Consider the following 24,979-nt stretch of genomic DNA (forward strand, 5'->3'; position numbering starts at 1 on the left):
CCTGTCCCAAACCAGTGATGATGGCCTTGACCAGCCTGTTGCTTTTGTTAGCACAAGGTTACTCCCCAGGGAGCAGTGTTAGAATGCCATTGAGAGGGAGGCCTTTGCTGTGGTTAGGTCCCTGAAAACATTGAGGCCATACTTGTTTGGCACTTACTTTGTTGTTCAAACTGACCACAGACCTCTCAGATGGCTAATGCAAATGAAAGATGAGAACCCTAAACTTTTGAGGTGGTCCATATCCCTACAGGGAATGGACTTTGTAGTGGGACACAGACCTGGGACTGCCCTTGCAGATGGCCTTTCCAGGTTCTTCTACTTAGACAATGAAGACTCTTTTGGGAAAGGTTAGTCTCATCCTCCTTCGTTTGGGGGCGGGCGGGGCGTTGTGTACGAAAGTGCCACTGTTGACATGGTTAACACCCAACACACTTTTTGTCTAGTGTTCATGCCAACTTTGATTCAAAGTGTGCTGGGACCCTGCTAACCAGGCCCCGGCACCAGTGTTCTTTCCCTAAAACTGTACCGTTGTTTCACCAATTGGCACAGCCCTGGCACACAGTTAAGTCCCTTGTGGAAAGTTACCCATGGTACCAAGGGCCCTGTGGCCAGGGAAGATCTCTAAGGGCTGCAGCATGTATTATGCCACCGTAGGGGACCCCTCACTCACCACATGCTCGCTACCTTGCACCATTGTGTGCTGTTGGGGAGGAAAAGACAAAGTCGACACTACACCCCTCTCAGGGTGCCATGCGCACAAACCACTGCCTGTGCCATAGGTAAGTCACCCCTCTACCAGGCCTTACAGTCCTAAGGCAGGGTGCACTATACCACAGGTGAGGGCCTAGCTGCATGAGCAATATGCCCCATACAATGTCTAAGTCCATTCTTAGACATTGTAAGTGCAGTGTAGCCATATTGAGTATACGGTCTGGGAGTTTGTCATTGCGAACTCCACAGCTCCATACTGGCATCACTGAATACTGGGAAGTCTGGTATCAAACTTCTCAGCACAATAAACCCACACTGATGCCAGTGTGAGATTTATTAAAAAATGCACACAGAGGGCATCTTAGAGGTTCCCCCTGTATGTTAGCCAAACTGCTAGTGTAGGACTGACCGGTCTGTGCCAGCCTGCCACTTTCAGATAAGTTTCTCAAGCCTCGAGTTAAAGTTCCCCAGGGCACTCCAGCTAGTGGAGATGCCCGCTCCCCAGACAAAGCCCCACTTTTGGCGACAAGCCCGGCGGGAACATTAGGGAAAACAGGGAAGAGTGACCACCCCAGCTAGGACCACTCCTAAGGTGCCCAGAGCTGAGATGACCCCTCCCTGCAGAATCCTGCATCTTGGTTTGGAGGACAGGGACCAATAGGGATAGGAAAGTGTCCCCCTCCCCAAAGGGAGTGGGCAAAGGAGGGTGTAGCCACACCCAGGGACAGTAGCCATTGGCTACTGCCGTCTGATCCCTAACACCCCTAAATCTGGGATTTAATGGCCTCCCTGAACCCAGCTCAACAGATTCCTGATGACCTACAAGAAGGGGGACTGCTAAGCTGAAACCCCCAGCAGAGAAGGGAGATGACAACTGCTTTAGCCCCAGCCCTACCGACCTGTCTCCTGCTTCAAATAACTTGCAAAAAGACCAGCAACGCATCCAGCGGGCTCAGCGACCTCTGCCAACTCCAGAGGACTGCCCTGCACCCAAAAGGACCAAGAACTCCTGAGGACAGCGGCTCCTTCTAAAGAAACCTACAACTAAGGATTCTCACCTCACTCCAGATGCGCGAGTCTCGACCTCTGTGCACCCCATGCCCACGGCCCATGTCCAGATGGTCCACTCAGTAAGGGAGGGTCCCCAGGCAATAGCGAGCAAGTGCCCACCCTGGGTTGACCTCTCCACCTGTCCATGGCGATGCCTGCAGAGGGAATCCCGAGGACCCCCCCCCGAGCTGCGAAGCTCCGGATGAAGATATCTGACACCCAAGAACACATTACACCTGCAGCCCCCAGGCCTTGGAGAAACCGACCACCGGGTGCCTCAACGTTCAGCACACGGCCCTCCTCCCTGCCCAATGGTGGTGTGCCCGAAACACACCCCTGGACCTCGCCTGGTGCCCCTGAGTGACTCCCGGGGTCTCCTCATAGACCAGCATTGGAAACCCGACATCCTGTTTGCACCCTACGCCCAGCCCAGTGCCGCTGAGAGTGTGTATATGGTGCCTAGCTGTGGCCCCTCCAGTGCTCTTCAAATCCCCCCTGGTCTGCCCTCTGAGTCACAGGTGCTTACCTGCTGGCAGACCTGATTCCGAGTACCCCCTGTTTCCATAGGAACCATCATTAAATTTGCTCAACTTTGACCTCTGCACCCGGCCGGCCCTGAACTGCAGGTGGTGGGTGTTTGGGGTTAACTTGAACTGGTGGACTTACTAAAACCTGGAGACTGAAACTGTAAATGTTGTACTTACCTGTGAAACGACCCAACATTTCTTACCCCAGGAACTGTTTCTGAAAATTGCACCGTGTCCATTTTTAGAACCGATTATTGCCAATATTTCAAGAACTGTATTACTTACCTATTTCAAACGAAGTACTGTTGATACCTGTGTGAAATATGAATTTTTTAAGGTACTTATCTGCAACCTGAATCTTGTGGTTCTAAAAATAAGTTAAGAAAATATATTTTTGCTATATAAAAACCATTGTCTGGAGTTAAGTCATTGAGTTTGTGCTTCTTCTATTTTCTGTGTGTGTACAAGAAATGCTTTGCACTACCCTCTGATAAGCCTAAGTGCTCCACCACACTACCACAAAAAACATTAGTATTATCTACTTTGGCCTCTGTGAAGCCTCGGGGAAACCCCTGGACTCTGTGCACACTATAGCTCAATTTGATATAGTATATACAGAGCCAGGTTCCTACAGTTATGCATTCCATCCACCGTTTGTGTTTGTTTGCTTTTATTGCCATAAGTGCGCCAGGTATGCCTTGACGTGGGTCCTGAGCTCACTATGCCACTGGATTTAAGCTAGCTTGGCTGATGAATGGTGATACCCTGAAACCGGTCCCAGGATGTTTGTTTCCAGTCCAGGGAGGACTTGGACTGGCAGTTCGGGCTGGACCCTTCCAATGGGGAACAGGGTCAAGACTGATTTGTGCATGGCTAGGTCCATACTGGGGTGGCATGGTAAACAAAAGAATTGATGGATTAAATCCAGATCTGTGACTGGGGTGAATGTTTGATTGGTTCCGCATTCCGTCCATCATTTGTTTGTTTACAGTCTATGCATAGCATGTGAATCTGCAGCCAACACATGCTACGAATGAAGTATTCAACTTGTAAAGATCTATTTGTTGCATGTAGTGCTGCTGATTCTCATGCACTCTCCCAGGCAGGAATTCACTGGTATCTGATTTCATGTATAAACATTGTACAAATATTTTAGCCTTACACATATGATACTAGATGTTTTCTGTATCTTCACCAGCTCTATCCTTACTTGCTGAAATGGCAGCTAAAAATTAGCAATGGAACCATTGACCATGCGCATTCACTGGAAGAGGCGTAGCCTCAATGTCATGTCAGCAGCATAAAACTTCTTTGAGAAAAACAAGTTCTAGAGTGCAAGCTCCACACTAGCTGGCAGGAGTGAGCTAAGCCTGTGAATCTGCAGCACTCCTTCCTACAAATAGATGCTTACAAGTTACGTAACGTACTCCTTTTCAACTGTATTCCAGCTGAAAAACATTGAAAAGTTATCACCTCCTATAGTTTAAACACAGACCCATTTTTCTTTAAAGATAATGAGCTTTACTTTAAGGCAGTCGCAGACGTGGTGGTATGCTGACCCCAGCAGGCCACCATCCCTGTGATTTTGACTAATCATTGTGAGTCGCAAATTGCGACCAGCCTAATGAATATTCATTAGCCAAGGGTGGTCTGTGACTCAGTAAGAGTCCTTATTGTGCAACTGGCCTATTAGTACATAGGTCGATTGGGAAAATCATATTCCATTTGTAAAAAGTTGATGCACCATTTGTGCCTACGTTTTGCAGTAGGTGTCTTCCTACATCAGGCCCTCTATTCCTAAACAGATTATTAAGGAAGCAAACCTTCAAAATGGTGTGCCAGCTGAGGTTTTGCTGGCACAGGATTCACAACAGTGATCCCTTTGGACCTACAAAATGCTTAATTAGGCATCCCAGTCAGATGTCAAAGAAAATACATCCAATCTGTGGTCCGAAGGCAGCATTTCCGATTGCAGTTCTTGCTTTTGTTATCCTCTCTGCCCCTGAAGTATTCACCATGATTGTGGAACTGGTGGCAGCCCATCCCCCATTCACATCTCTCTAATCTGGATAATTCTGGGTCTCCTACAATCGTGCCTCTCCATTTACTTGGTGGAATGCAGTCCCTGACACAGATTTTACTTTTATCTGAATATACAGAAATAATCTCCTAATGCTTAGTACGGACTACAATTAATTGGAAACATTGTTGACACCACCACAGGCAAAGCATTTGGTCTTTGGGAGAGGATCCGTATTATGAAGGACCATGGGTTTCCCACCTGAATGTGAACCTCCACTGGGTCGTTCTTTTACAGCAACACGCTGTCTTACCCTTTCATATCTTTATCAGTCTGCAATCGAGATTAAGAATCATGATGAGGTGTCCGTCCTTGGCAGTATACAGAGACCTACTTGCATGGTCTTTCAGGGTTAAAGTAATTTGCATGGCTTAAAAGGGCTGTGCCAATCTGCCATGTACATATTCCGGTCTGCTCTGATTTTCATCAAGAGAACTCTACAAGCTGTACACTGGATTTGCTCCACATGTACTCTTTCCTGTTGGTCAGGGAAGCCAACGTCTTTTCACTCAGGGCCACCTATCGTGAACTCCATAGCCAGAGTGAGTGCAGCTGTTGCTAACTTGTCCCAGGCCATAAGGAGACTTGCAGAGGGTGCAGTGTAATTCTAGTTAAAGGGCTCATACCTGTATATATGTGATATCTGTGTCATACAAACCTAGCCTAAAAATAGGGGAGTTTTGTACAGGGTTATAGGCAAGCATTCAGTGATGGAAGCAGTAGGTGGTCATTGGATTGTTACTTCTTTGTGATATAGTGTTCTTTAAAGAGGTGTGTCTTCAACTGTTTCATAAATTGGGGGAGGGGTCAGTGGGAGTAATCTGCCTACTGGCTCTCCTCTTCAAAGGTCTGTCGAGTACCACTAAACTGGTATGCCTTGCCTGTCTTTAATGTGTATTCATTGTGGATAGTGTTTGTATGTTTTGTGTTTCTTGGTAACAGGAGTGAATGTAGTTGCACATTGGGATATTGTGTACATGGGTGTGCAGATGGTTGTCTCCCTACCAGCTACTCTTGGTCTGTAATCCCCCTTCTGTCCCCTCTTTGCCCTTATGTGCAGTGAAGTGTTGTACTAAGTTGGTGCTTACCTCACAGGTGCAACTGCTGCCTTCAAGAACTTGTGGCATCACTTCCAGGAGTGATATTGGTGACTGCTGCAAACTTCCTAGAACCAGAAACCTGGGTATACTAGTATAATGAGGAATCATATCTGTCAAGAAAAACATTAAGAAGTTAAATCGTATATTGCAAGACTGATCGTTTAGGGCTTCAGTTACAACTAACAAATACGTAGACTGCAGGTTATGCTTGGTATAAAGACATACCACTTGTTCCTAAGGCCTATAAGGGCTCCACCAGTTGTCTGTAGCAAATACTTACCTTTAAAATTGCTCTGTTGAACATTAAAAGCTTCCATTCATCACCCCATCTGTACCAAAATCACAAATCATACCCATAGGACAGGACTCAAATCAAGTAATTGAGGATTTCTTTAAATGGATAGGGGTTTGGCAGTTTACAGTCTTGTACATGCAGTTCTGAAATGCTCTTCCTACTGCATAGAACGATAAGGATATTATTTATTCTGCTAGGCCTTTTAAGACCATCTTTGGTAGCATGTCACCGGGGTAGCGGGCACAGGAACTAGCATTGTCTCTTAATCAGCCTTATATTTTCAGATTGGATAAATGACAACTTATCTTGTTCCACTGGTACCTGTCCAACACGATTAAAGTTGCCAAGGGGTGGTTGATTTCTCGTTGCTGAAAAGGAGTTGCTTTCACTGGTGACGGTGTAAGGTAAACTTTAGAAATAAATACCTTGCATACAAATAACGGAATGTCACAGATTTCTTGTCTCTCTGTTTTCCTTTCATAAAAGTTTACTCTAACAATTTTCTTCTTCCTAGAAACCACTGTTTCCAAGTGTATGAAATGAAGAGAGAACCACATTCTTACGTTCTTAGCACTGAAACTCCCCACCCTGCTACACATACCACCAAGGCCCTCCTCACCATCTGTTTGTTTAGAGCGACTTTGCAGCTCCTTCATATCTGATGTGCAGTTGTGGTTTTTGGTTGTGTTTAGCACCTACTTTATTGAATTTCTTTTGGGTGCTTCTCGAACTTTGAAAATTACATATCAGTACAGTTCAATCTGGAGCAATACTTTGAGATTTTATTTAAATGCTGGGTTTTTGTATTGCTGGGAATGCTGAATAGGAAATGTATCTCCCATTTAACTGTTAAAAGCTGTAACACCGATTCTCCTACGCATGGCCGGCCTACAGAGTTTCACCTATCTTCCACATATTTTAACAGCATAATACTTGGTTAGTGGCTTTCATCTCTGAGGGCTCCATTTTCTGATGATGTAACCTGCACCACTTAAGAATACTTGGTCCGATACGCGGGGTAGTAATCGTAAGATGTCATCGCATTGCCAATTTTTGTATTTGCTTGCTACTCATCATCAGAAGAAATTCAGGAGATATCTCTGTTATGCAAAATATCCATCAATAATCCATTATGCTTGTTTATCGAAGTTTGTTGTCTCGTTTTTTAATGCAGTTGAATGGAAAATGAAATAATTTGAAATTCTGTTGCACAAGCATTTAATGCATACAATGTTTTCAATATCACATGTTGAAAATTATATTTTTTAGGTTTCTGTTATGTATCAATTGGATGTTAACAAGGTTAATTTGAAAGGGTTTTTTCGGTTTACGTTATTTACATTTACACTTGATTCAGCTTTTTAAAGATGATATTGGAAAATGTGTATTAAAATTAGCTGTTAGTTTTCGTATCTCATCTGTTATGTTTCATTGGATGATTACAAGATCACCAGTTGTTTCACTTTATTTTTCTTAGGACTGTAAAAGCTTGTCTAGATCTTCTCGTTAACTGGCTGCACACGTATATTGTTAACCAAGATGCTGGAAACCAAGCTTTCTGTGATGTAGTTCTTCATGGACCATTTTACTCTGCATGCCAAGCTGTATTTTACACTTTTGTATTTCGCCACAAACAGATTCTGGAAGGCAACTTGAGAAAAGGTGAGCAGAAGAATCATAAGAAAGATACTTTCTAACTACGTGTTGTAGAATATGCAGTACATATGTTGTGCCTACGATTACTGAATGGTTTGAGATAAAAAAAAAAAAACTTTTCCTTAATTTTCCGTTAAGAGTTCTTCATAGGAATTAAAAAAATGTAGAATGTCTCTGTACGTGCGAAGGATCCCGGAAAAACACATTATTAATTGAACTAATTACAAATAGAAGCAGAGAATGCCTGTGCCAAAGTTTTATTTTATGTTTTTAAGTAGCATAATATATTATCAAACCCATCATAACATTAAAATGAGTAAAATAAACACTAAACCTGCATTGCTGCTCATATCATCTTATTTTTCTCTCCTTTTAAAGGAGAACATTTGGAAAGAAATTAAATGTTTCCTCAGGCATTTCTTCTCGTAAACCATTTTAGTCCTTTTTCATTGCTTTGTGATGGGCATTCTAGATCTTTGGCTATGGACTCTTTTGTATATTTGTATAAAAATAATTTGTGTTTATTCACTCAACGTTTTTAACCTGTTTTCTGATGGAAGGTGATGCTAAACCATTTCATGGTCACACATTTTCATCTGTGTAACTTCTGTGGTCTCTAAGGGGGTTAGTGTAGAAAAGGGTTGGGTGACCTGCCTCTACTAGAGTCGTTTCTACCTTTTCCCTTGATACTCCTCCACAGTCTTGGGAGACTTTCATACATTTTTCTTAACAAGATTTGCCATTGTGGGTTCATTGAGGGTATACTGAAGTCAAGGATTCTTAATTGTAGGATATTCCTGCTAAGTATCTGGATCCTGCACACGTTATCATCTCTTCATCCACGGTGAAATTGACACCCTTCCACAAAGGCATGTTTCTGACAATTACATTCTTTTAACATTGTTCACTTTTGTGTTGACAATATTCTTATTAAAATGTGTACATATATCTTTTATTCTGACTGACACCTTCCTCTAGTTTGGTGGGACCTCAAGCATTAGTTTTGTCTATAGTATGTGAAAGGTTTCAGTGATACCCCGGTTTCTGCTTTGTTAAGGGGGGTCCTTTAACTTCCTCGTAGAAAAGCATGTTAATAAATAACAGCATGTTTGATGGCGTGTGTGGCTGTAGATACACATGCTTTGCATAAGTCTGCCATCTAGAGTTGGGTTCGGAGGGTTACAAGTTGTTTTTCTTCGAAGAATCTTTTTGAGTCATGAGATGGAGTGACGCATGGGCATCAAGTCCTTTGTTAGATTGTATTCTGTCTGCCGTCGGGTTCAGACGTGTTCCTCTCGCTCCGGTGTATCTCGGTTCGGTATCTTTCGAACTTTATTTTCCATCTTTCTATCAACATCAGTATAGTTTTCGATCACAATCTTTATCTTCTAGGTCAGTTGAATGCCCCTAGGGACATCCACCCCGTTCGTGGGACTACTTCTACAACTGTTGTTGGAGAATGATAGGCTAATGGAATGTACTCAGTTTAGTTCTGCCCTAGATGTCACTCCAAATTTCTGTACACGGATCAACACTTGGTGTGTAATTTGTGTCTCTCCCCGGAATACAGAGGAGACCTGCGACGCATGTAGGTCTTTTTGATCCAAAAAGACCCTTTGGGACCGAAGAGCGCATCAATTAGAAATAGCTTTGAAGACAACAGACAATACCCCAACATCTTCAGAGAAGAGCACGCACAGGAAGAAGTCGGACACCAGGGAGCCCTTTCAATTCGAGACTCCATGTTGGGCTAAGATTCGGTCATTGAGAGTCAATCCATTCCAGCGGCGCAGTATGTGAGTACACTAGTAACATCTCACCAAGTAAAGACATTCAAAAAGACTTCCAAATTGGTTGTCGGTCCTCCACTGCCCTCGGGCCATGGTAGGATCTGAAAAATCCATTCAGATGCCTAACCCTCCAGTTCGGAACAGAAATTTATAAAGACCAATGTGCCTTTGGCCCCGACCAAAGATACAACCACATCCCAATCTGTTTTGGGATCAAGTCGAACAGTTGAGTGAACCACTTTAGGTACTAAAAAAAAATAGACATTGCTATCTATTTCAGAGCCAACACTTTTGTCTCAAAAAAAGCATTCAGAACCGAAGATTTCAGAACTGAAAAGTATAGTGGACAAGGTTTCTACTGTTTAACATGAGGAGACTTCTTCTGTAGAGCCTATTTTAGAAGTGATGGTTGCTAGAAAGCAAAACATTCACATACAGAAGGGAACACGAAGAATCATAGCTTCTCCGCCTATTCCAATCAAAAGGAGCCTGACATTCCAAGAAACATTGCACACTGCGCCCCCCACCTAAATAAGTCTCCAAAGAAAAAGGCAAGGCTCCAAAACAACCTCCACCACCTCACTCTGCAGTACTTCACTCTACTCCACCACCACATTCACCTACATCCTTTGTTCACCCACAATTTTCTCCAAGAGCATTGTCATCATAACCTCATAGAGATCATTTAGGTTATGCTCCTCAAGATATGGATCAACGGGATCTATACTACCCAGATCCCATTCTCCCTAATGACCCTGACCTTTATCCAGCAAGGCCTTTCCCCCCTGAGGATACAACTGCTTGAAACCAAGTTATTGCCAGTGCAGCAGCATATTATAATGTGCAAATGCATACAGACCCAATCTAAGAGGATTTCCTCTTTGACATACTAACCAACACATACAAAGAGTCTACCCATGCTACCAGGCATGCTCAGATATGCCACTGACATATTCAAAGAGCCTGTTAGGGCAAGAATAAATAAACTAAGATAGACAAGAAATATAAAGCTGCACCCTCAGCTCCATCTTTCATAGAAACACAACTACCACCAGACTCTGTATTGGTAAGTCGGCATTAAAGCATGCTAATACTTAGTCCACAGGAGATGCTCCTCCTCCGGATGAGGTGAGCAATAAACTGGACACAGTAGGCAAAAGAGTAGCTGCTCAAGCTGCATATCATTGGAGAATAGCAAATTCTCAAGCACTTCTGGAGAGGTATGACAGGGCCCACTGGTACGAAATGGATGAGTTATTACAATATTTTCCACAGGAACAACAAAAAAGAGAACAGGCGATAGTTGCAGAAGAACAAGCCATCTCCAGTAACTCAATCGAATATGCCATTGATGTGGCTGCCACAGCTGTATGTGGTGTGAGCACAAGTGTTCTCAGAAGAAGACCTGCCTAGTGGAGGTGTTCAGGATTTAAGCCAGTAATACAACAGGCAGTCCTGAACATGCTTGTTGACAAACATTTATTTGGCCCAAAGGTAGGTACTACTAGACAAATTAAAGAAGGACTCTGAAACATCTAAAGCTGTGGGGACCTTATTAACTACGCCCACCAGGAGTCATTTTTGTAGGCCACAATTTAGGGGTGGTTTCAAAACATCAGCCACTGAATCTTCCACCTAACAAAATAAGCAATAAACACATTTTTACAACAGGGGTTCCTTCAGAGGATCATATAGAGGCTCAAACAATAGAGGGAGAGGTAAAACACCCACCTCTAGAGGGTCTCCCTCTAAAACAAAACTGACTTTTTACAAATTCACACAGAACATACATCCCCAGTTGGAGGAAGATTGGCAAAGTTGTATCCCCAATAGTCCAATATCACTACAAGACCAATGGGTTGTGCCAATTATCCAACATGGTTATTGTCTAGAATCCATTTCCACTCCACCAAACATGTCTTCTCGTTTTCACAAGCTCTCACACCATCATCTCATTCTCTTAAAAGAAGTACAGTCCCTTCTTCTCAAAGGGGCTGTAGAACCAGTTCCTCTATACCAACAGTGGTTAGGAGTATACTCACTATACTTTCTCATAGCAAAAGAAAGACAGTTCCTTAAGACCAATTCTCGATCTCAGGCCTCTCAACCTGTACATACTTTCAGAGCATTTCCATAGGTTCACTCTGCAAGATGTTATTTCTGTATTACAGCAAAGAGATTACATGACCCAATTAGATCTCAAAGATGCTTATTTCTGCATTCCCATACAATCCAGCACACCGCAAATATCTATGATTTGTCATTGCGGGAAAACATTATAAATTCAAAGTACTACCGTTCAGGGAAACAACTGCCCCAAGGTTATTCACAAAATGCTAAGCAGTAGTACCTGTATTTCTCTGAAGGCAACACATCCACGTTTTCCCATACTTAGACGATTGGCTCATAAAAGCAAGTACCATCCAAAAATGCCATACTCAGTAAATCTTGTTTTCACTTTGGGATTTACAATAAACTGTCACAAATCTCATCTTCAGCCTTCACAGATACAGCCTTGTGTGGGAGCAATTCTGAATACTATACTCATTCAGCATTGGCATATCCAAACCCAGTAAGGGTTAATGCTTTTCAAAATCTCCTGGCTCAAATACAGGAGAATCATACTTACACAGTAAAACTTGCGAATGCACTATTGGGGATGATGGCTGTGCGCATTGCCATCATTTCCCATGCAGGACTACACATGCGCCCACTACATCAGTGCTTCTCTCATCAATGGTCTCAGTCAAAAGGTCATCTTCTGGTTACAGTGTTGTTGGACCGCCAGAATCACCGCCCTCTTCAATGGTGGAATCCCACCAACCTTTCAAAAGAGCGGCCCTTTCAGGAGCATGTGCCTTAGATCACTCTCACAACAGATGCATCACAGATGGGTTGGGGAGCTCACCTCAGCCACCTTACGATACAAGGCAAATGGGATCCCATTCAACAGACTTATCACAACAACTATTTGGAGTTGCTAGCAGTCTTCTTAGCGCTCAAAGCATTCCTGACACAAATCTCTCACAAAGTGTTATTAGTCTGTACAGACAACATGACAACTATGTATTATCTACAGAAATGGGGGGGGGGGAGACACTCATCTCAAATATCCCTTCTAGCTCAGACAATTTGAAAGTTTGCCTTTATTGGCAAGCCTTTTTTTCGATATTTTATTGAAGATTTTTTCGTCGTCTGTGCAAGGATGTCTTCTAGGAAGACTGGGTTCAAGCTGTGCGGCGCCCATCATCACGTGATGTCGGTAACGGACCCCCATGAGGTATGTCTGTGGTGCCTCAACAAGGACCACGACTCAAAGTCGTGGTTTAACTGTCGGGCCATTTCCCCGAAAGCTTTGAGGGAGCAGTCCCTAAAGCTCATGGCGGCCCAGCAGTCGACTTCGGTCAGTGCGATTCCTCGGAGGTCACGGTCCCGCTCAAGGAGGAGGTTGCGGAATGACTCCAGGAGCCCCAAGTCCTCTTCGCCGCACTCGAGGTCCTCGGAGCACTCAGGGAAGAGGCACAAAAAGAAGAAGTCCAAGCAGACTTCGACTTCGCCATTGCCATGCCCGTCGGACGACGATGCATCTTGGGAACGTCCACGTTTCGAGCATGGTTCCCAAGAGCCGTTGCTAGGGCCAACTTTGCACCCCCTCTCCCCCTTTCTGGGAGCCAGAGTGACCCCCGCTCAACTGAATGAATTTTACGAGGCCATGCGCCTTGTGTTTGAGCTGGCTGCCCCTGCGGGTGGGTCTTCGGACCCCGTGGGGTCGGCAGGGGCCTCATCGGGTTCGACGCCGGTGGCTTTGGCACCGTTAGGGACTACAGGATCCAATAGCGGATCCGCACCAGTGCCAGGTTCTCACAGTCGGCCTCCGGTGCCGGACCCGACGTTGACGCTCCCTCCACCACCGGCACCCACTGGTGGTGGTAGCCCCATCCTCATTCCTGATGACCCGGAGCCGGACCAACATCAGAAGGCTCCAATTCTGATCTTGACCTCGCCGACTAGGCCCAGGTCGGTGCCTAAGGCTTATTTCGAACAGCCAGGCACAGGTGAGGAGTGGGAGTGGTCTGAGGACCCTTTAGAATATGGATTGGAGCAAGAGAAGGACTGGTATGAGGATCTAGGGGAAGCCAGTGGACTGGATACTCTTCCAGATGCTGACTGCTCTCATCTTCTTCTGTGGCTATGGAGGAGGGAGCATCTTATGCCGTGGTGGAGCATAGGGCAGCTGAGGTCCTGGACCTAGACTTGCCTACGGTCTAATCTCCTGACAGAGGTGCTTCAGCCACGCGTTGCTACATCAGAGCTGATGTTACCCTTCAATGAAGCTCTTACAGATTTCCTTCTGGGGACATGGTCCAAACCCAGCACAGGGGCTCCTGTGAATAGGACAATCAGCCGCAGCCATTGACCAGCTCCAAACGACCCTAGTTTCCTCACCCAACACTCCACCCCGGAGAGTTTGGTGGTCCAAGCCTCGCCTTCCCGTGGTGCCTTTCCTTCCTCTCCCCCAGATAGGGAATCCAAGAGGCTGGACCAACTTGGAAAGAAAATATTTTCTACCTCTAGCCTGGCATTGAAGTCGGTAAACATCTCTTGCCTATTGGGCCGTTTTACCCCTACTTTATGAGATACGGTAGCACAAGTGCTGTCCCAGGTCCCAGAGGGTGTACGGGACACTCTCACCCAGGCTGTCAAGGATGGGAGAGTGTAGGAAAGTACCATCTTGCCTGGCATGTTACCCCCATTTTTACTGTATGTATGTTTGTTTTTGACTATGTGTCACTGGGATCCTGCTAGTCAGGACCCCAGTGCTCATAAAGTATGCCCTGTATGTGTTCCCTTTGTGGTGCCTAATTTATCACTGAGGCTCTGCTAACCAGAACCTCAGTGTTTATGCTCTCTCTGCTTTTAAAATTGTCACTGCAGGCTAGTGACTAATTTGACCAATTCTGATTGGCACAGACAATTCTTACACAGGACTGCCACTGCAGCCTGAGTGAAATAACGTCCACTTTATTTCACAGCTATTTTACACTGCACTTAAGTTACTTAGGGCCAGATGTAGCAAAAATCGATTTTGCGAAACAGAAATTGCGAGTCGTGAGATTAGCAATTTCCGATTAGCAAAATCGTATCCAGAATAGTGTCTCAGACACCTTCTGCGAATCTCAAGGGGGTCGCAAAGACCCACCTCATTAATGTTAATGAGGTGGGTCGCATTTTGAGACCCCATTGAGATTCCCTGCACTCAAAGGGATGGTGGCCTGCTGGAGACAGCAGACCTCCATGACTGTGACTGCTTTTTCAATAAAGCAGTTTTTTTTTTGTATTGCAGCCCGTTTTCCTTAAAGGAAAACGAGTTGCAATACAAAAAAATAACGAAATCATTTGGTTTCGTTTTTTCAGAGTAGGCAGTGGTCCATTGGACCACTGCCTGCTCTGAAAAAACATTAATAGCGATATTCACAAAGGGGAAGGGGTCCCATGGGGACCCCTTCCCTTTTTCGAATGGGTTACCACCAGTGTGACACTGGTGGTAACTGCGAATTGCTTTGCGACCACGTTCGCTGTCACAAAGCAATTCTGCATCGCGGTGCGTGTTGCAAATAGGAAGGGAACACCCCTTCCTATTTGCGAGTCGCATTCCCATTTTGCGAGTCGGTACCGACTCACAAAATGGGAATGTGCATCGCGATGCGCGTTTTGCATGGCGCAAAGTGCGATTTTTGCAGTTTGCGCCATGCAAAACGCGTTCTACATCTGGCCCTTAGTGTGTGGGCACCCTAGCACATTGTTCAGGGCAAATTCCCCGGACTTTGTGAGTGCGGGGACACCATTACACACGTGCACTACTTATAGGTCAATACCTATATGTAGCGTCACAATGGTACCTCCGAACATGGCCATGTAACATGTCTTGGCTCATGAAATTTTCCCCCTTAATACCATTCTGCATCCCCGTGTCTCCAGCATAAAGCCCGGGTACTGCCAAACTAACTTTCCGGGGTCTCTTCTGCAGCTACTGCAGCTGCCAACCCCTCAGACAGGTTTCTTCCCCCCATGGGCCTCGGCAACCTGGTCCCAGGAAGGCAGAACAAAGGATTTCCTCTGAGAGAGGGTGTTACACCCTCTCCCTTTGGAAATAAGTGTGAAGGGCCTGGGAGGAGTAGCCCTCCTTGCATAAGCCAGTCTACACCGGTTCAGGGATCCCCCCAGCCCTGCTCTGGCGCGAAACTGGACAAAGGAAAGGGGAATGACCACTCCCCTGCCCAGCACCTCCCAGGGGAGGTGCCCAGAGCTCCTCCAGTGTGTCCCAGACCTCTGCCATCTTGGATGCAGAGGTGTGAGGGCACAATGGACAGCTCTGAGTGGCCAGTGCCAGCAGGTGACGTCAGAGACCCCTCCTGATAGGTGCTTACCTTTCTCTGTAGCCAATCCTCCTCTGTGGGCTATTTAGGGTCTCTCCTGTGGGCATCTCACCAGATAACGAATGCAAGAGCTCACCGGAGTTCCTCTGCACTTCCCTCTTCGACTTCTGCCAAGGATCGACCGCTGACTGCTCCAGGATGCCTGCATAACCGCAACAAAGTAGCAAGAAGACTACCAGCAACATTGTAGTGCCTCATCCTGCCGGCTTTCTCAACTGTTTCCTGGTGGTGCATGCTCTGAGGGCTGTCTGCCTTCACCCTGCACTGAAAGCCAAGAAGGAATCTCCCGTGGGTAGACTGAATCTTCCCCCTGCCAACGCAGGCACCAAACTTCTGCATCACTGGTCCTCTGGGTCCCCTCTCATCCTGACGAGCATGGTCCCTGGAACACAGGAGCTGGGTCCAAGTGTCTTCGACAAGCCAGTGGCCCTTCTGTCCAAATTTGGTGGAGGTAAGTCCTTGCCTCCCCACGCCAGACAGTAATCCTGTGTACTGCATGAACTGCAGCTGCTCGGGCTTCTGTGCACTTTTGCAAGACTTCCTTTGTGCACAGCCTAGCCCAGGTCCCCAGCACTCCGGCCTGCATTGCCCAACTCGCAGAGTTGGACTCAGACATCGTGGGACCCTCCTTTGTTGTTCTGAGTCGACCGTCATCCTCATATCTTCTAAGTGCCTGTTCAGGTGTTTCTGTGAGTGCTGCCTGCTTCTGCGTGGGCTTTCTGTGTTGCTGAATGCCCCCTTTGTCTCCTCCTCCAAAGGGTGACCTCGTGGTCCTTCTTGGGCCCTGGCAGCACCCAAAATCCTCAACCGCAACTCATGCATCCGGGGTTTAGTGGGCTCCTGCCCTCCCCCCTCCCCTCCCCCCCCCCCCCCCCCCCCCCCCGGACACTTGTGTGGCTCTTGGACTTGGTTCCCTTTCTTTACAGGTCCTCAGGTCCATCAATCCGTGTTCAGTGCTTTGCAGTCAGTTGTTGTCCTTGCAGAATCCCCTATCTCGACTTTACTGTCTTTCTGGGATAGGAGGGTAACTTTACTCCTACTTTTCAGGGTCTTGGGGTGGGGTATCTGGGACACCCTTAGTGTTTTCTTACACTCCCAGCGATCCTCTACACACTACACTAGGCCTGGGGTCCCTTCGTGGTTTGCATTCCACTTCTGGATATATGGTTTGTGTTGCTCCTAATCCTATTTCTCCCTATTGCATTCTATTGTGTTCTACAGTGTTTGCACTACTTTTCTAACTGTTACCTGATTTTGGTTTGTGTGTGTATATTTTGTGTATATTACTTACCTCCTAAGGGAGTATATCCTCTGACATACTTTTGGCATATTGTCACTAAAATAAAGTACCTTTATTTTTTGTAACTCTGAGTATTGTGTTGTCTTATGATATAGTGCTAAGTGATATAAGTGGTATAGTAGGAGCTTTGCATGTCTCCTAGTTCAGCCTAAGCTGCTCTGCTATAGCTACCTCAATCAGCCTAAGCTGCTAGAACACCTCTAATCTACTAATAAGGGATAACTGGACCTGACACAAGGTGTGAGTACCACAAGGTACCCACTATAAGCCAGGCCAGCCTCCTACAGAGAGATGCAGCCAAGTTTACTATCAGGTGTGGCTTGGATACAACCAATTGGCTGGGAAGGGTGATTTCTTTGATAGTGGCCCTCTGATGCCGCGCCTGACTGCGTACCACTGGCTTTTCGGGGGATGTCCAGTCGAACTTGATGGACATGCCTTTCGATGGCTCACCCCTTTGTGGTGGGAAGGCAGATTCTGCGCTTGAGAGATTCAAGGATTCTCAAGCTCTGGCCAGATCCTTGGGCCTCTCAGCGCCTGTTCTCCAGCAGTCTGCCAGGTCGCCCCTTTCGAGGCTTCGGGAGGGGCGGAGTACCATGACAACCTTACGTTAGCCACTGTCCTCAGGCTTCAAGGCATCCCGGTTGAGGACAAGGTTGTGGTACCTTCAGACCCAGGGAGTCTAGCCAGAGGTCAGCCACCACCCAGCTCCCCTCTTCCGCAATACCCAAGCCCTCCTAGTATGGTTCTGCAAGCCCATGTCCGTCCAGTTGGAGGGAGGATTCAATTTCTTCTCCATCACTACATAACATCGGACAAACAGGTCTTACAGATCGTACAGAAGGGCTATTCCCTCCCTTTCCAGTCTTTCCCTCCCTCTATGCCTCCGGTAAGGGAATGGCTGATGGAGGATCATTGGATCTTACTCTGCGAGGAAGTTATGGCTTTTTTGGCCAAGGGAGCCATAGTAAGGGTCCCGATGTCAGAAGTAGGCAGTGGTTGTTATTCCCACTATTTTCTGATCCCAAAAAAGAACAAGGGGCTTCGCCCTATTTTGGATTTAAGGGACTTCAGTCTCTTCCTCAAAAAGGAGAAATTCAAGATGCTCACTCTTACTCCGGTCTTGTCTGCCCTAGACCAAGGAGACTGGATGGTAGCATTGGACTTGCAGGATGCGTATTTTCATATCCCCATCCTGCCTGCCCACAGGCGTTACTTGCGGTTCAAGGTGGGGCATGAGCACTTTCAGTTTACCGTGCTCCCCTTCGGTCTCACCATTGCCCCTCGGGTGTTCACCAAAGTGATGGCGGTGGTGGCAGCTCATCTGCGCAGGTTAGGGATTTCAGTCTTCCCCTACCTCGACTGGCTGTTGAAGGCTTCTACGCCCCAGGTTCTCGTCACCCACCTTCAGACAACGGCAGACTTCCTGCTTTTTCTGGGGTTAACTGTAAACATGCCAAAGTCACACTTGACTCCCTCTCAGAAGCTTCCTTTCATTGGTGCAATTCCGGATACAGTACAGTTTCGGGCCTATGCTCCAGAGCAGCGAGTCCAGGATATTCAGGTCTTGATACTGATGTTTCGGCCTCTATCTTGGATTTCGGTGAGACAGACTCTGAGGCTGTTGGGACTCATGGCTTCCTGCATCCTGTTTGTCAGACATGCCTGATGGCATATGAGGTCCGTGCAATGGGACCTGAAGTTCCAGTGGGCACAGCATCAGGGAAATCTTACTGACACGGTTCAGATCTCGGAGGGAACTGCAAAAGATCTGCATTGGTGGTTAGCGAACTGCAATTGGGTCAAAGGCAGACTACTCTCCCTTCCCCAACCAGATCTCACAGTAGTGACAGATGCGCCACTTCTGGGATGTGGCGGACACCTGGGAGAGGCAGAGATCAGGGGCCTCTGGTCTCCGGCGGAATCCAGACTCCATATCAACTTATTGGAGCTGCGGGCAATCTGGCTAGCATTGAAAGCATTTCTTCCTGTTGTGAAAGGCAAAATAGTGCAGCTGTTCACCGAAACACCACTGCAATGTGGTACTGCAAAAAGCAGTGCGGTGTGGGGTCATGGACCCTTTGTCAAGAGGCTCTGCGTTTTTGGACATGGTTGGAACAGCAGGGTATCACCCTGGTGGTTCAACACCTGGCAGGCTCTCTGAATGCCAGGGCAGACGAACTCAGCCATCGATGCCTAGTGGATCACAAATGGAATCTCCATCCGGAGGTGGCGCAAGGACTCTTTCAGCAGTCGAGAGAGCCTTGGTTAGATCTGTCCGCCTCCGTAGAGAACACGCAATGTCAGCAGTATTGCACGTTGGAGTTTCCAAGGTGGCAATCGCTCGCCAACACTTTTGTCACAAGTGGAATTCAGGCCTCTATACGCATTTCCGCCCATACCACTTCTGCCGAGCGTTCTCAGAAGATCAAGAACATCCGGGTCCAAGTCATCTTAGTGGCTCCGGATTGGGCACGAAGAGTCTGGTATCCTGAGCTACTCAACAAGAGCATCAGTCCTCGGATCAGGCTGCCCCTTTGAGAGGATCTTCTGTCGCAGCAGCAGGGGTGGGATCTCCACCTGAACCTGTCAACTCTGCGCCTTCATGCGTGGAGATTGAGCAGCGGCAGTTGATGGCTTTTGACCTTCCTCCCAAAATCTGTTAGGTTATTTTGGCATATAACCACTAAGGGTGTGGGGTAGTAGGGGTTGAGGGTGGAACTGGACCAGTGTTCCCTCAACTAGCAGTATCAATTAGGTCGCCTTGAAGTACGAGATGGAGAAAGCATGAGTGAAGAGTGTCCCAGGAATGAAAAACTGTGTTGTCCTAGGGGGGAGTTCCCTTATGGACTAGGTGGTCTCACACACATAATAGTGTCTTGCTTCATCATTTGACCACCTAGCCCCACCCAAGTAAGATGATACTACTTGGGCGGACTCAACCTCTTGGTTAAAAGAACCGGAGGGAGTGCTGAAATTAAACTGGCTGGATAAATTACAGGGATCCAGATGAGGTGGAGATAAAATTACCATACATGTCACCAATTGCTACTAGCTAAATTTTAATGGGGGTGCATGTTGGTAAGATTAAGAACAAGGGAGGAGGCTCACTGGAGAATAATGTCTCTTAGAGTCTAAAAAGGAATACGTATGACCAACCTGTTTCTGCCCTCTCAAAGTGCTGGTAGGTCAGGGGCATTCGTCAGGGTCTAGGATCCCGGAGCACTAACAATAAGTGAAGTGCTCAAAGTGAATCATAAAGAGCCTACCTGAACAAGTGGTTCATGGTGTGGTAGGTCTGTAATGGCTAATAAATAAACCACAGATTAATAAGGGTGAGAGGTGGCACACCACTGCACACAACACAGCAAAAATAAAGTGACCCAAGAACTTACAGCCCTTAACAATTTAAGTAATGACCCCTCTATCACTATTAAACCAGCTGACAAAGGCGGGGCAATAGTGATAATGCCTACGGCTATGTACAATGCGGAATGCTTACGCCTATTAGACAACAGCCATCACTATAGTAGACTGTCGAAGGATCCTACAGAAGATGTCAAGGAAGAAATCACCTTTCTGGTTAACAAGGGCACTAACAATGGCTGGATTACCAAGCATGAGGCCGCCTTCCTCATCCAACCCGACCCAAAAACGCCATACTTCTATATTCTACCTAAGATCCACAAGAATAAACATCCATCTCCAGGAAGACCAATAGTTTCCGGGATTGGCTCCATTCTAGAACCATTGTCTCAATTCTGCGACTGGTTCCTCCAACCATTTGTAAAACAGATTCCCACGTATCTTAAAGACACCACAGATGTGCTTGCATTACTAAGCACTCTTGAATTTGACAAGGAAGAGGAACAACTAATGAGCCTGGATGTGGAGTCATTGTATACCAATATCCCACAGGAGGCAACTCTAGAAGTGATCAGTGATTTACTGAGCAAGAGTACCTGGAACTACATTACCCCACCAGAATTTATCCTAGATCTAGCCCATTTGGCCCTTACCAGAAATTTCTTTGAGTTCGACAAGAATTTCTACCTACAGATCCATGGTACCTCAGTGGGGAGTACTTTCGCACCGAGTCTGGCATGCCTATATGTGGACCATTTCGAAAAAGAAATGGTACTCACAGAAGATAATCCTTATGTCAATATCATCAAGTTATGGAAAAGATAAATTGATGATATCTTGATTATTTGGAAAGGCACAAGGGAAGAAGCAACTACTTTCGTTACATGGTTAAATACCCTAAACCCTTTTCTAAGATTCACAGCCACCCTGGGAGACCCGGCAGTCTCTTTTCTTCATCTTTTAATAACTGAAAGGAATGGCTCCCTCGTAACAGAGGTGTACTACAAACCTACTGACCGAAATAGCCTCCTTCAGTTCCAGAGTTTCCACCCACGCTCTCTCAGGGAGAACCTTCCAGTGGGCAAGTTCCTCCGCCGGAACTGTACCGAAATAATGGACTACAAAAGACATGCACAGCAACTCACGAACAAACTCCGAGCAAGAGGGTACCCAGATCACCTCCTTAGGAGAGCCGATAAACGTGCCCACGTCCGCCCTAGGGAAACGCTACTCCAACCCACCACCAGAACCAATAAGGGAGAGACACTGATCTGTGTGACCACTTTTAACCCAGCATCCAATATGATAAAAAAATATATAATAATAAGTGAAAATCCTTACCTCTGGTGGTCTCCCCTTTCAGGTACCTATGAATGTCTACAGAAAGGCCAAGAGCATCCGGGATATGATCATACATACCCGTCTGCGGGCGATACCCGCTGGGAGCAGACAAAAGACCCTGTGGGGTCTCCCTCCCCCCAAAGGACACTTCCCATGTGGCAATTGTAGTGTATGTGCCTTCACCAAAAAAAAAACCTTACAGTAGACTTGGGCCTACAAACACCATGGGAACTAAGACAACTAACAAATTTCAATAGCAAAAATGTCGTCTATATGATCACATACCCCTGTTTAAAATATATTGGGATGACAACAAGAAGAGTGGGTACACGCATCTGCGAACACAGAAGCACCATTCGCTGCAAAAGAGATGCCACGAGACTCACAGAACACTAAGTCACCAACAATCACCATCCCGACCACATGCAATGGGTGGTATTGGACCAACTAAAATCTACAGTGACCAATGCAAAACAGAAACTCTTACTATAAGAACAGAGATGGATCTGGAGGCTGCGGACCGATACCATTGGACTCAATGACAATATCCAGTGGTCAGCCTTAGGCTAATGGCTTTATCATAAAATATATCCTTACTGAGATATACCATGCACAGTTCTGATCTCTATCCAGCAGATTACCATCTCGTCCAATGGCAGTATCCAAACGACCTCTTTATGTCCTCAACTTCGGAACTTCTTGATATGACAACCATCTATCGTCATTGAGCATCTCACTGTCCTCGTTCAATCGAACAAACCCTTCTAGCAACTAGCTATTGTCATTTCTTCTTTTTCTTTTTCCTCCTCTCCTCCATTTTTCTTTCCCTATCAGTCTTCACCTTCTCTGTTCCCTTTTTCCCCCTTCTTTGCTGTCCTGCCCTCGCGTGGGTGTTCATTCTGCACATTATACTCTGCTATCCTCCCCTTGATCCCTCTCTCTTCGTCCACCTCCAATTCTTTCTACTGTTACCCCTCTCTGCAATCCCCCTCTCTTGTCCCCTCCTGCCTCCACCTTCCCACCTCTACTTTTCATATCTTCTTTTTGTTTCCCCTTCTTTCCCCCCGCGCCCCCCCTTTTCTTCTGCCCCTTCCCCCCCCTTTTCTTCTGCCCCTTCCCCCATTTCACAGGTTTGTCCTCTTTTGTTCCTTCTTTTAACCACCCTCTTGCTTTCTCCCCCCCCTCCCCCCACCGCCCCCCCCTTTTTCCTCTCTTTTCTGGGAATTCCCGGTATAATTAGCCGCACAACACGCAGCATGCTGGTTTTCAACCGCGGGGCTCTCTTTCCCAGAGTCCCTCGGCCCAGCGTTACACGCCGCACCTCCTGCGGCGCGTCATCGTTAGGCGCCCGACCGCGCCCTTCACACAGGACGCGGTCGGAACACTGGCTGTTTTTACCACGTGTAACGCGTCCGCCCATTTGGGCGCAGCCCTCTCGAGCCGCGGGACTCCCTTTCCCATGAGTCCCGCGGCCCAGCGCTGCGCGCCACATCCCTTATGGCGTGCCACCATCAGGCGCCTGGCCGCGCCCTCCCCTCAGGACGCGGTCGGAGCGGCGGTTTCTCTCATCATTCTGGACGCACGGCGTTCTTCGGTGCTACCCACACCGGACTCGGTGTACAATCAACGTCTTAATTAAGCAACCGACGCTTGCCTTGCATTCATTGGCTCTGTCCTCCCTCATTACCATAAAATACCGGGCCAGCCCTCCACTCGACACCAGAGCGGTCTGGCACCGGCATGTAGGTACTCTCCACGGTAATCCCTTTGGAGTGGTAAGTTTGATCTTCATGGCGTTTTGGATTTCTCCTTCACCCTGTCCCAGAGACAACCCCTCTGGCCAACAGCCCTTTTTCCCTTCTTTTTCCTGATTTCTCCACTTTCCTTTATCTTGTTCACCCTCCCTTTTCATTTCACTTATATCCTTTCATCTACCACCCCTCCCCTCTCTCTACCCAGACCTTCTTCCTTTCGTTTTTCTTTTTCCTTTATTATTCTTTTTCCCTCTTTTTGCTTTTCCCAGTCTCTTTTTCCTGTCTCCCCTCCTTCCTTCCTTTTTTTTCTCCTCCCCCCCCCCCCCCGCCCCTTACTCCGGGGTAAGTCATTAGTGCATGTGTGTGTGTGTCTTTTCACCTTTTCCTATACATTGTCACTTTATTTTTGCTGTGTTGTGTGCAGTGGTGTGCCACCTCTCACCCTTATTAATCTGTGGTTTATTTATTAGCCATTACAGACCTACCACACCATGAACCACCTGTTCAGGTAGACTCTTTATGATTCACTTTGAGCACTTCACTTATTGTTAGTGCTCCGGGATCCTAGACCCTGACGAATGCCCCTGACCTACCAGCACTTTGAGAGGGTAGAAACATGTTGGTCATACGTATTCCTTTTTAGACTCTAAGAGACATTATTCTCCAGTGAGCCGCCTCCCCTGTTCTTAATCTTACCAACATGCACCCCCATTAAAATTTAACTAGTAGCAATTGGTGACATGTATGGTAATTTTATCTCCACCTCATATGGCTCCATGTAATTTATCATGCCAGTTTAATTTCAGCACTCCATCTGGTTCTTTTAACCAAGAGGTTGAGTCCGCCCAAGTAGTATCATCTTACTTGGGTGGGGCTAGGTGGTCAAATAATGAAGCAAGACAATATTATGTGTGTGAGACCACCTGGTCTGTAAGGGAACTGCTCCCTCCCCCCTAGGACAACACAGTTTTTCGTTCCTGGGACACTCTTCACTCATGCTTTCTCCATCTCGTACTTCAAGGCGACCTAATTGATGCCGCTAATTGAGGGAACACTGGTCCAGTTCCACCCTCAACCCCTTCTACCCCACACCCTTAGTGGTTATATAGATTTCTCTTGGGAGGTGGTGTGGGATAGCAACACTCCCAGTACTCTTCTTTCGTGTTTCACAAAGGTTATTTTGGCAGCCAGGCATCGCTCCACTAAAACGGTATATGCCTGCAGTTGGAAACGCTTTGTATGTTATTGTACAGAAAGGTCTATTGATACTCTTTCTGCTTCTCTTTCTAACATTCTTCTCTTCATTCTGTCCCTACCCCAGCAGGGTTCTACCTTAGGGACTCTAAAGGGCTACCTATCTGCCTTATCAGCCTTTCTTCGGCTGCCTGGCCAGCCTTATTTGTTCAAATCTCCCATTGTACATAGATTCCTCAAAGGGCTTGTACATATGTTTCCCCAACGCCCTTTATTATGCCTCAGTGGGACTTACATCTTGTCCTCACATTTCTCATGCATGGAGGGTGAGTGAGATGCAAGCACTGTGATCAAAGCCACAGTATCTCACTATCCATC

At 46.6% G+C, this 24,979-nt stretch overlaps 1 protein-coding gene across 3 annotated transcripts in view; it reads left to right on the forward strand.

Annotated features, from left to right (window-relative positions):
• The window catches only part of RRN3 (RRN3 homolog, RNA polymerase I transcription factor), a 418,208-nt gene that overhangs the window by 268,564 nt on the left and 124,665 nt on the right, over positions 1-24,979 (forward strand). For all 3 annotated transcript variants that reach the window (XM_069210184.1, XM_069210185.1, XM_069210186.1), the window contains exon 14: positions 7,241-7,425. In XM_069210184.1, coding sequence (XP_069066285.1) covers positions 7,241-7,425 — 185 coding nt within the window. The remainder of the gene's footprint in view (positions 1-7,240; positions 7,426-24,979) is intronic.

Source organism: Pleurodeles waltl, chromosome 10, assembly GCF_031143425.1.
Source record: "Pleurodeles waltl isolate 20211129_DDA chromosome 10, aPleWal1.hap1.20221129, whole genome shotgun sequence".
Lineage (NCBI taxonomy): Eukaryota > Metazoa > Chordata > Amphibia > Caudata > Salamandridae > Pleurodeles > Pleurodeles waltl.